Raw genomic sequence first — 12,490 nt, 5'->3', positions numbered from 1 at the left:
ATACATACTAAATGACACGACACGAAACACACTTAAGCCAGGCCTGTACAGTCAAACAAGGTCTGGCAGCACATGACCAAAACACCAGCTGATCTCTGAGGTGATGCTGAAGTCTTCAGGAAGGGCTGCAGACTGTATAAACGTCAAGGTGAAGGTCAGTGAAGGTATTTGGCACCAAACTGACTGAGAACAAGGTAAATCTCATGTTTACTCAAGAGCTGTGAAATTCCACTTGTGGAGCAACTGTGTGTGTGTGGATGGGAGACTCTTTGCAGACTCAAAACACACACATATATATACACACACGTCCAGAGTTTCTGTGGGAAGTTTGATAGTCATTCCCAGCATGCAGTGGGCCTTTATGACAACAGGGTGATGAGGGCATCCAGAAACTTCCCTCTGTCCTCCATCTTTAGCTCAATAACTACAGAGAGTGAAAAAGAGAGATCTTGACATAACTTGTTGTGGCATGTTGATAAATGCACATGTGAGCATCTGTGAACATGTGTGTATTTTGGGGCCTGGCAGAGCTGAAGGCATCTGGCACCAAACTGACAGAAACGATGGGAAAATCGACCCAGAAGCTGACAGAATGAGTGAATATAACAGCAGCTCATGTGCATGGTAAACAACCGAAATGATAATATTGCACTATTAATGCAGACTGTTCTAAATAATAAAAATATAATTAAAATGAAAAATAAAAATTTTAAAAATAAAGAAACTCTAAATGCATCTCAAACTAAAATTTAACACTGATTTGAAGTTTTTCAAAATTTCAACTATTTCTTCTCTCTCATCTCTTGAAGTATTTCTTTTCTCACATTTTCTTAACCTCTTCAGAAATATTTACTACTCATTGCAAACTCACATCCAAACTCTGACACACACAACAGCAGACAGACATTCAGAAGTTCTGCTCTGCCCTCTAGTGGCTGATGTGTGCTGTGCATTAGATCATGGTCCATGATGCTGTGCTGCAGTGACTTACCTGAAGTGTCAAAATGATCATGCAGAGTTCTGGAGCTGGTGCTCTCAGCTGCCTTTTCAAAAGCCCGGCCAAAGAAACTTGAGAAAAAAAAAAAAAAAAAGAAAAGAAATAAGAAAAGAAATGGTTGAAGTTTTCAGTATTTATCAGTTTTAAAAAATAATAATAGGCAAATGTAGTACGTGTATAAAACAAACTCACTTTTTCTTGTCGGACGTTTCTGATTCTGGTGGAATTCCCAGGACGATCACGGTTCCTTTCTCCACATCCAGAGGAGCAGCCATTATCAATGGAAGGATCTTACAGCGTTTGTTCCTTGTCTAACAAATGCATACACATGAGAACTGCCATGTGCTTGGGTTTAAGTTTTTTTTTGGCTTAACAGTTTAATGTGACTGCTGACAAACTCTATAGACACATCATATCAAATTACTTATTTTATTTAGTAGTTTTGTTCACATGTACTTACAGAGCAGACGAATGCTTTGAGCAGGTATTTGCAGAGAAGAGTCAGAGCCAGAGGTTTAGAAAACAGCTTCACATCTGGTGTTCCCTACAAACAGAAAAAAACAAAAACAATGCAGGAACTACAGACAATAAAACGAAAACTGTCATTGTTTATTCACTTTTATGTGATTACGAATGTGTTAATTTGTGGAAGACATGAGCATTGTGCAGAGTGGAAGATTAGTAATAATAACTCCATTTAATGAAAGTAATTAAACCTAAATAAACAGCAGACATGATGGTAGACCCAGTCTGAACCATTAAAAAATACAATTCCAGGAATTTCAAAGACTTTAAGCACTACATTTTGATTTTTCAAAAACTTCAAACAGATATTGGTAGGGACATGTCATAGCATCTCTACTAAACTCTACACCCGTGAAAATCATAACAAGCGATGTCTGACTTTGAAAACTATAGTTCTCGCCTCAAATATGAAGAGGTCAAAACAACGGATGAATCATCAAAACGTCACGAAAAGGCCTTATAGACATAATTATAATACAAGTCAGACATTGAAGTGAGTTGCTATAGTTAAACCATGGTAACCATAAATTAACTGTTTTGTGACACCAACCATAGTTTAAGCATGGTATTTGTAACAAAACTGTGCTTATACATTTACTACACTTTTACTATAGTAAAAACAGTTAATTTTAAGGGATTTTGCATTTGCATTTGTGGATACTTTCAATTTTCTTTGTCTTGTTTTTTATAACTGTTTTATAGTGTTTAATAGAAAAAAGAAATCAAACATGTGTGAAAAAATGTGTGAACCAGCAGTGAAGTTTCAATCTAAAACAAATGATTTGTAGGGGTGTGACGAGACACTGGGTTCATGAGAACGATACGAGATTTTTAAACTTTTTTTGATGTGAACTTGTACTTTATGAAATTAAGCTTCTGTTTTAATCAATTATATGCAGTAATAAACATGTAAACAACAGCTGCATGATTCTGTATAAATTGAAAATTACGATTTTGTTTTGTGGAAGAGGATAAGTGTTACAATACATACAAGTCTTAAGATAGTTTCGTTTAGAAAATAAATGTTTTTACCCAAACTATAAACTTTTATCCCAGTACTTCTATTATTTAAATGTCTGTAAAACAGAAAAACTCGTTATGTGGTTGAAAAGACTGTTTGTGTTGCTCTTTCTGGATCAGCAACAGCACGAATGCAGATTTGAATGTCTTTAACACCTGCTGCTCACTTAAGAATCTTAAAAATCAGTGCTGTACTTACTACAGACTACAATTACAGGGCTTTTCCTTTTTTTGCAGGTGTATTGCCAGGGAGAAACAGTGCTGCACTCTAGAAATGCAAACTTGAAGATATTTGATTTGATCCATACCTCCAATAAATGACAATAGAGGAAAGGCCCCTGTGAGAGTATGAGATTAGTACAGATGCAGCTCGCCACTGTCTGCTGAATGGCCTTCAGTTTTTTCTTGGCCAGATCAATGCCTAAATGCAACCGCTCCAGATTACTCCTACAGAGACACATAAGAAAAGACAGTGTTATTGAGTAAAAACCGACATTAAGAAACCTCACTAACTTTACAATATCTAGGAAGAGAGAGAGAGAGAAAAAAAAAAAAAGTTTAGTTTGTGCCTTCTAGAAGCTTGCATTCTGCAAGTAAATGAATGGCACATTATTGTGATTTTGAGGCACAAAAATCACTTTCACAGACTTTTACATTAAAGGAGTTCTTCACTTTCAGAACAAAAATTTACAGATAATGTCCTTAACCCCTTGTCATCCAAGATGTTCATGTCTTTCTTTCTTCAGTCGCAAGGAAATTATGTTTGAGGAAAACGTTTCAAGATTACTCTCCATATAATGGACTTCTATGGTGCCCCCGAGTTTGAACTTCCAAAATGCAGCTACAAAGGGCTCTAAACGATCACAGCCGAGAAAAGAAGGGTCTTATCTAGCAAAACGATTGGTTATTTTCTAAAATAAATTACAATTTATATACTTTTTAACCTCAAATGCTCATCTTGTCTAGCTCTGTGTGTACTCTGTGTAGAGATTAAAAAGTATATAAATTGTACATGTTTTTAGAAAATAACCAATCATTTTGCTAAATAAGACCCTTCTTCCTCAGCTGGGATCATTTAGAGCCCTTTGAAGCTGCATTTAAACTGCATTTTGGAAGTTCAAACTCGGGGCACCATAGAAGTCCATTATATGGAGAGAAATCCTGAAATGTACTCCTCAAAAAACAATTTCTTTACGACTGAAGAAAAAAAGACATGAACATCTTGGATGACAAGGGGGTGAGTACATTATCTGTAAATCTGTAAAAAAAAAATAAAAGCATCCGCTAAATGACTAAATGTAAATGTAAAGGTAAATAATAACTCTGCTTCATACCTGGACAGACAGTCCAGAGCTTTGATGAAGTTGTCTGCTGGAGTTTCGTCCTTCTCCACGTTCTCCAGCAGGGCGCTTGCAGCCTGAACTACATCACTGGCCAGGAACCGGTTCTTAAATCCAAAGTGTACGGCGAACGTCTGCACACGGATGTCTTTCATACTGAGGTGGAAAAAGCAAAAGTTAATTACTAAACACGACAGACACTTACAAATGCAAGTGCAATGTTTCATTTCACTCTCTCTCACCTGAATTTATTGGCCGATTCCTCAATAACTTCACGCAGATTCTCTTTAATCGTCATATCCATGGAGTTAAACTTCTGCCGCACCTGTTTAAGTGGCAGACTGAGGGAAAAACAATTATTAAAACTATATTTTCAACTCTAGAATCTGACTGAATGAACCAAATAACAAAACAGCCAGAATAAAATTGAGCATTGAAGGAATAGTTCACTCAAAAATAAAACTTCTTGAAAATGGACTCGCCCTCAGGCCATCAAAGATGTAGATGAGTTTGCTTCTCCATTTCCAAATTTATCATTACAATAGCCTCACCAACAGATCCTCTGCAGTGAATGGGTGCCATTAGAATGAGTCCAAACAGCTGATAAAAACATCACAATTCACAACACTCCAGTCCATTAATTAACAACTTGTAAAGCCAAAAGCTGCGTGTTTGTAAGAAACAAATCCATCATCAAGGTGTTTTACACCACTGCTTCTGGCTAAAATACAAGCCCATTATCCATAACACATCAGCCAGTAAAAAAACTGCTGTCCTTTCACATCAAAATCCACCCATATATTTGTTTGGAACTTGTTTTCAACTGCTTACGCTTGTAAAGGTGCTTGATTTCTCTCCTGATTCATACAAGACGACTTCCACTGGAGAAAGCAACATTATGGATAGATAAACATTTATTTAAGCCGGATGGATTAGTTTCTTACATTGTTGGGTGGAGTGGAGAGGTGTGGATTATTGTAATGTTTTTAATCAGCAGTTTTGACTGTCATTCTGACGGCACCCATTCACTGCAGAGGATCCATTTGGGAGCAATTGATGGAATACATTTGAAGCTGTTCTCCTTAAGAAACAAAATTATCTACACCATGGATGATCTAAGGGCGAGTACATTTTAAATAGATTTTCATTTTTGGGTGAACTATTCCTTTATTACAAACCATTGCTGCACCTCAAAGTTAATGAACTTGCACAATATACAAATTAGTAATTTTTAAATTACACATCTTTATCATATTCCTATTGCTGCCATTTTATAAAAACAACAAGTTATTGGAGGCCAGGCAAGATTTTACCATGATTAACCAGGAAGAAATATGGCATAAATGTGATCAAATTTCCATAATGCTTTAACACCAAAATAGTTTTCTGTGACCATTAAGAGGAAGAATAATAAGATCTGTCTACTCACCCCATATCTGCTAGGAACTCTTGAAGTTTCTTCTGTCCATTGATGGACCAGAGTTTAAAGCTGCAGGAGGTGTAGCAGGAATTACAGATGCTCTCGTACAGAGACCAGTGCTGATACAACGCCAACCTCAGACTGACACAAAGGGTCAAGGGCCAAACATACTCATTTCACACACACAACTCTTCATCATGCATGCAGAATAACATACCAGAATAACAATTTTTGAAATATAGCAGCATGCATTATGTATACTGTGCATATTATGTCTATGCATGAAACATTTGCTAAAGCACAAAACACTTATGCAAGTTTTTTTTTTGCACACAATTAGATGCAAAAGTACTAGATGATATTGGCTGAAGTTAAACATGCACTGTAATGAGGTCATGAAACAATGTTGCATGTTGTTTTTACACAGTATGAAATAAGCAGTACACAGGTTATCAGTTTGAACACTCATTCATGACACAAATTTAACATCATCTGGAGAAGGATACTCATATTCAAAAGTGATCCTCATGCAGTCGATGGACAGCGAGTTCTCCTCATCCTCATTTCTATGGTTGTGACGGGACACGTGGCGCTGTAGAGTGGCAACGTCGGTCACATATTTCATGCTGTACAAGAAAGATGCATAGGTTACTTAAAACATCTGCTTTAGAAGTTACGAGAAAATCTGCGATGTTTCAAAGAGGTTAAATGCTGGCAAAATGAGGTAAGAGTGAGATTCTTACTGTGGGATTTTATCATGAACCCACTGATCTGTCACTCCGATGACACTCCACCTGCCAATCAAAAGAGTCAGTATCAGTTCAGAGAACAAACATGCACTGTAAAAATGATTTTTCAAAGTTGTAAACAAAGATTATTGGAGCACATTTTCATTTCAGTCTTTCAAGTTAATTTTTTCCATTGAATTCACTTGCTATTTTGTATTTATTCATCTGAAATTTGTTCCACTGTAAATCCTACACACATTTTTTACTGTGACTTAGAGGTAATATAAAATAAGAAGCTCACCAGAGCATATCTTTGGTGTCTTTAGACATGACCCAGGCCAGCTCAAACATCACCAGCGCTGCCTGAAATAGAATAAACAGATTGCAAGTTGAGAAAAATATTGCTTATTCACCAATAAGCAATACATTGAATATTTATGGAAATAACTTACAAATATTTCACAAATCAAAAGAGTTACAATTATTCTTTAGGCAATACAACATTATACCACAAATATGTGACCCTGAACCACAAAACCAGTCTTAAGTAGCACAGGTATATTTGTTGCAATACACTTTAAAAATAAAAAAAAATACACTGTATGGGGTCAAAATTATCGATTTTTCATTTAACGCCAAAATCATTAGGATATTAAGTAAAGATCATGTTTCATGAAGATATTTTCCTACCATAAATATATCAAAACTGATTAGCAATATGCATTGCTAAGAACTTCATTTGGACAGCTTTAAAGGCGATTTTCTCAATATTTAGATTTTTTTGCACCTTCAGATTCCAGATTTTCAAATAGTTGTATCTTGGCCAAATATTGTCCTATCCTAACAAACCATACATGAATGGAAACGTATTTATTCGACATTAGAGCATGTCTCTATGTTAAACAGTATATCTGCATAGTTTTTACAATGAAATGTAAGTCTGTATCAATACTGCATGTCCATTCAGTTCAAACCAATACGATTTCAGATTATTTTACATGTTCAACTGCTAAACCTGGAAAGTTTAAAGCACTCAAGACATGCTTTACTACCAGGCTCTCATTCAAAAAGATAGAGATAAAATATAGTAAACATAAAATTAGGGCTGCACGATAAATCGCATGCGATTGTCATGGGTATCTCATCAGTAAAGCTGGTTCTGTGATTAGTAGTAAATCACGTGCATTCAGATGTCACGGCATTTAAAATACAGAGCCGTAGATTACTGACAAGCTACGCAAAATAGCGTTCATAATCGCGGATGAATCGCATTCGATTTTGAACGGGATGTTGCGTAGCTTGTCAGTAATCTACGGCTCAGTGTTTTAAATTCTGCGCCATCTGAATGCACGTGATAGAGATTTACTACTAATCACAGAACCGGCTTTACTGATGAGATACGCATGACAATCGCATGCGATTTATCGTGCAGCCCTACATAAAATTACAACATGCTACAACGTAAACATCATAAAGCAAACACTGTCATAATTTATCAACAGGAGATCATAAGCTTGGCATAATTGTGTGGTATTCACTGACTGCAAACTGCTCTAAAACCAAGATCCCATTAAAATTGTTTTAAGCTTGCGTTTATTTAATTAAAATCATAGCTCTGTAAGTTTAAGACTCACATTTAGGCTATATTGCAATTCCTGTTTTTCCGTTGTCAAACTTAAAACGACAAACACTTTTGTTTTAGCATTTAAGATATGTAAAAAATGTATGACTAGTAGCCAGTCTTCAGCATCTTCAAATAAATCTGGTAAAGTCACAAATACAGTAACGCATGAATCAGGGTTCATACAGATATGGTAAAATGAAATTTCTTTCAAGAACTTTTCCAAGCACTACATTTTAGATTTTCAGGAAATTCAATCTGAGATCTCACTTATCAAACCTTCAAAAAAAAAAAAAAAAAAAGATAAATATTTAAATAAAAATATACTAATAAAACAAAACAGCAAAAATAAAGTGAAACACATGCAAGTTATGCAATGATGTCAACTTTAAGAACAAAAAGGGAAAGAGAAATAAAGTGTGTGAGATATATGCATTTACGTATTTCGTTTGTAATTATATGGATGTAAAACCGCAGTTAATTTTCTTAAAGGTGCCACAGAATGGAAAACTGTTTACCTTGGCATAGTTAAATAATAACAGTTCAGTACATGGACATGACATACCATGAGTCTCAAACACCATCGTTTCCTCCTCCTTATATAAATCTAGTGTTTGCAAAAGACCACCGAAAAATAGGTCAATTCCAACATAACAGACTGTTACGAAACTTTCCCGAGATCGTTAATAGTTACGCCTCCATCATTTGCATCGCCCAATCATCACTAACGTCAGCACATCAGTTAAACAAGGCAATCCATTGAAGGGACACGGTTAGCTTAATGCTAGCGGTAGACTGTTACATTGCAGTGCATAGGATTTCACTTACCACATAAACAGAGAGATGCCTGCGCTGATGATGGCGAATGATGGAGAAATAACTGCGCTGATGATGGCGAATGATTTACAGATCCCGAGAATCATTGAGAAGCAGCTCAACTTGTGTGGTAAGAAGCACTCCCTCTGCATTATAACTTTACACAGAGCACATGCGATCACAGTAATCACACTAAAATGTCGGCGATTCAAAACGGCAGATTCAACAAACCGCATATTAAAAGCGGCTAGAGCTCCTAATTAAATATATATTTTTATCCATGTGCAAGCTATTGAGCTCTGTGAAACAGCCAATCAGAGCGGAGCTCATTACTATTCATGAAGCTTCCAAACAACAGAGCATTTCATTCTAGGGTCAAATTCTAGGTTGTAAATGGACCAGTAAAACCATTTCTGGAGATTTTTTGCCCTTTCCTATGCCATATACCTTCTATGTAGATATCAGAGAATAATTTAAAATATTCTCTCAATGCATTCTATGGCACCTTTAAGGAAGCGATTCGCGATCCAAAAGTTCTGATCTGAATCAAATTATTTCGCGAACCCGCACCGAAGCCCAGATCTGAATGATTCGCTCACCATCATTTCAGATCACGACTCGAAATGCTAATCGTGAATCATTCAATTCTTGAAAAGCTTTACAAACCGTTTCAAGGTTTGCGGTCCGAAGCAGGGGCATCGCTAGGAATTTTTGGCCCTGTGCAAAGACTCTGCTAAGGGGGCCCCTCAAAAATTAAATGATTCAATTCGCGAAATGATTCATGAACCTGCTCCAAAGTCTCAAACTGAATCAAATGATTTGCGGAACCTTTCAAGTACCTTTTCAGGAATATTGCCATTTTCAAGGGTTTTCCAGGCTTTAAATATCAAAGTCAAATTCAAGTACTTCAAGCACCTTATTCAAACCCTGATGAATGTCAGACAACATGAAAACAGTTTTATATGATCATAGTTACTCACTGATGTTCCATGATACTCATACTGCTCGTAGTCAAACAGAATCTCTCTCCTGCAAACGCAAACGCAAACACACTTCAGAATGTACAATTTACACAAATATGCATCAGCACTGGCAATTGTAATTTGGAGGTATGTTCATAATTAATGACCTTCGAGCTTCCCATTCCCGTCTGGCCCGCTGCCGTTCTATTCTCCTTTCCAACGCACCCTGAAGGAGTTAACACACACATCAGAATATCTGAATATAAATAAATAATCCAATTTTATGACATTATTATGGAAACGTACCTCATCATAACGCCTTCGTTTCCCAGAAGGCTCTGCGCTTCCATCACTTTCATTTCCAGAATCATCGGCTTCTCCTTCTTCATCCTCCTCATCATCACGGAAGATGTCATCGTAGGACGGAACACCAAGGTCGTCATCTTGCTTTATCAGGAGCTTAATCTATTGCAGTTCAAATAAAGAAATGTATTAATAACAACATATTTGCAAAAATACACATCAGGGCACATAAAGCTCTGAACATTTGTACCTGCGTGTCATTATAGACGTTAACAACGTCAACAGGTCGGTGTGTATCACAGATGAAGAAAACAGAGTCTTCCTCAGGCTGAAGGGTCTCTAGCAGGTCCACATTTGCGCCGCAGTTTATCAAAACAAAATACTGGTACTAGAAGAAGAAACATACAGATACAAACAGCAATCACTTTCAGATTAGACTCAAAAGATGGACTATTAATCAAATAACAGGCTATATAGTTGATATATAAGATGGGTTTTAAAACAGCGATGTTGACAAGCATTTACGTCAAACCATTAAGTTGTACCTGTTCTTTATGCTCCATAAAGGCAGTTCCCAAATCCTGCCATCCTGCCACAGGAACCAGTGTATACTGGACTTGATCGCAGTGAAATAGAGCCTGGATGAAATAGACATAGACGAACACAAGGACTAAAAATGCTGAACGCTTTTGATCAAACACTGCATAAAACAGCAGGGGGTTTTAAACCCAAAAAAGTGCTAGGGGGACTTTGATGGGGAAGTGTGTCCAAACTTTTGACTGGTAGTGTATAATTAAAATAAATCATATTTAAAAAAAATAAATAAAATACAGTTGAGAATATGCAAAATGGAAATTATTTTACCATTATGGACCGTTATTGTTGTTCATGAGTCCCTTGTTAGTTTTGAACAGTTAAACTACCAGCTGTTGTTCAGAAAAAAATCCTTCAGGCCCCACACATACTTCAGTTTTTCAGCATTTTTGTGAATTTGAACCCTTTCCAACAATGACACTATGATTTCGAGATCAATCTTTTCACACCGAGTTCAACTGAGGGACATTTACAGAAGGTTCAAACCCTCGCTGATGCTTCAGAAGGAAAAACGATGCATTAACTGCCAGGGGTGTAAACTTTTGAACAAAATAAAGATGTGTACATTTTTCTTACTTTGTCTAAATATAATATCTTTTCATTTAGTACTGCCCTTCAGAAGCTACAGAAGAAACTTACATGTTTCTCAGAAAACAAAATAAGTTAAATTTACCCAGATCTTCAAATTCAAAATGTTTTCATCCACCAGCTTATGTATCATGTTTCCTTCTGAAGCATCAGTGAGCATTTGAACCTTCTGTAATAGTTGGATATGAGTCCCTCAGTTGTCCTCAATCATACAATCATTAACGGACACAAAACTGCTGGAAAAACCAAAGGATTTGTAGGATCTGAAGGGTTTTTCTGAAGAACAGCAGGCAGTTTTACTCTTCAGGGCAAACAGGGACTCATGAACAACTATCACTAAACAAAAAACAGCTGTGGACATTTTGCAGTTTCTGCAAGGTGCATGTAAACATTTGACTTCAACTGTGAGTACATGGAACAGTACAGTACCATGAGTAGAAAAAAAAAATGTAATGATGTAACACGATAGACAAAATATTTTACACGCATTTATACTATTATTAATATATTTCAGTCTCAATATATGAAAATTAAATATATAGCTGCCTTTTAAATTTTTGGATGCGGTCTCTCACACAGTGATGATCATATTTGGGAGTTCATGACATCTAAAAGATTCCAAACCCCTGCTCCAAACAAACTAACCATAACCAACCATGTGATCTCCAACATACACATTTAAATATCTACACCAAAGAATCACACTATTCTCTTTGCACCATTACATCATTTGGATGCTTTTTCTACAATTCATTGTCAATGTTACTGTAGCATATGAATTTAAGACATTACTAACCTGCAGAACTTTACAGGCACACAAAGCATCAATATCAGGAGACACGAACAGGGCCACTCTCTAAAGATATAAAAACAAGAAACACAAAACATGCAAGTTTGAGAAAGTCAAAGTAGTTCACGAATATGTATTCAACTGTTAGTAAAGAGTTTGTACTATAATCTTTAATCAGCAATAACTGTAACACATACATAAAGCTATAAGATATGTTTAAATTAATATCTACTGTATATAATATAACATTTAAAACTGTAAAATTAATAGTACTTTTAAAAACGTTAAGCTATTTAATAAACATAAACAGTACTGGTGCCTTTAGCGACTCAAGCAAAAGAACACAAGCAAAAACCAACTATTACGCACCTGATTAACGACAACATCATAAAATTCCTTTCGAATATCGGTCACAAACATGTTAAAATATAAGCTTATATAGTATTAATAAATATAAAAACTATAACTTCTGCGTATGAACGGGTTTTAAGACAAAGTCCTTGTTGTTTTACACTCAAGGTTTCCGTGTTTCGTCTGTGGCGCCAAATTTGCTTCTTGCACATTTGGTTCGGCCCTTGCAGAAATAACCAATCGAATAGCGACTTAGAGTGACAGGTGGAAACATTAGCCAATGGCGTACGAGCGCGAACGGCTCTTCTGTCCAATCAGATACAGATATACAGCCTAACGAACTAAAATGTCGCAAAATACTCAAAAATAAAAACAAAATTCTGCATTTTAAAAAGTATTTTTAACAAATTAATTTTTTAATTATTATAATACAAA

The 12,490-nt window shown here is 36.0% G+C and overlaps 1 protein-coding gene across 1 annotated transcript; it reads right to left on the bottom strand.

Moving 5' to 3' along the window:
* cdc45 (CDC45 cell division cycle 45 homolog (S. cerevisiae)) lies at positions 1–12,224 on the bottom strand. Its single transcript, XM_073819555.1, has 18 exons — positions 12,074–12,224; positions 11,711–11,770; positions 10,278–10,370; positions 9,983–10,120; positions 9,736–9,894; positions 9,597–9,655; positions 9,448–9,496; positions 6,332–6,393; positions 6,046–6,096; positions 5,809–5,928; positions 5,312–5,443; positions 4,125–4,223; positions 3,877–4,038; positions 2,851–2,989; positions 1,458–1,541; positions 1,190–1,308; positions 992–1,068; positions 1–424 (listed from the first exon to the last, which is right to left on the bottom strand). The coding sequence occupies exons 1-18, from the start codon at positions 12,122–12,124 to the stop codon at positions 360–362; spliced, it is 1,719 nt and encodes a 572-aa protein (XP_073675656.1). The 5' UTR covers positions 12,125–12,224; the 3' UTR covers positions 1–359.
* Positions 12,225–12,490: the final 266 nt, after the last annotated feature.

Source organism: Garra rufa, chromosome 15, assembly GCF_049309525.1.
Source record: "Garra rufa chromosome 15, GarRuf1.0, whole genome shotgun sequence".
Lineage (NCBI taxonomy): Eukaryota > Metazoa > Chordata > Actinopteri > Cypriniformes > Cyprinidae > Garra > Garra rufa.
Note: the sequence above shows the minus strand (reverse complement) of the source record. Positions and strands in the feature narration are given on the sequence as shown.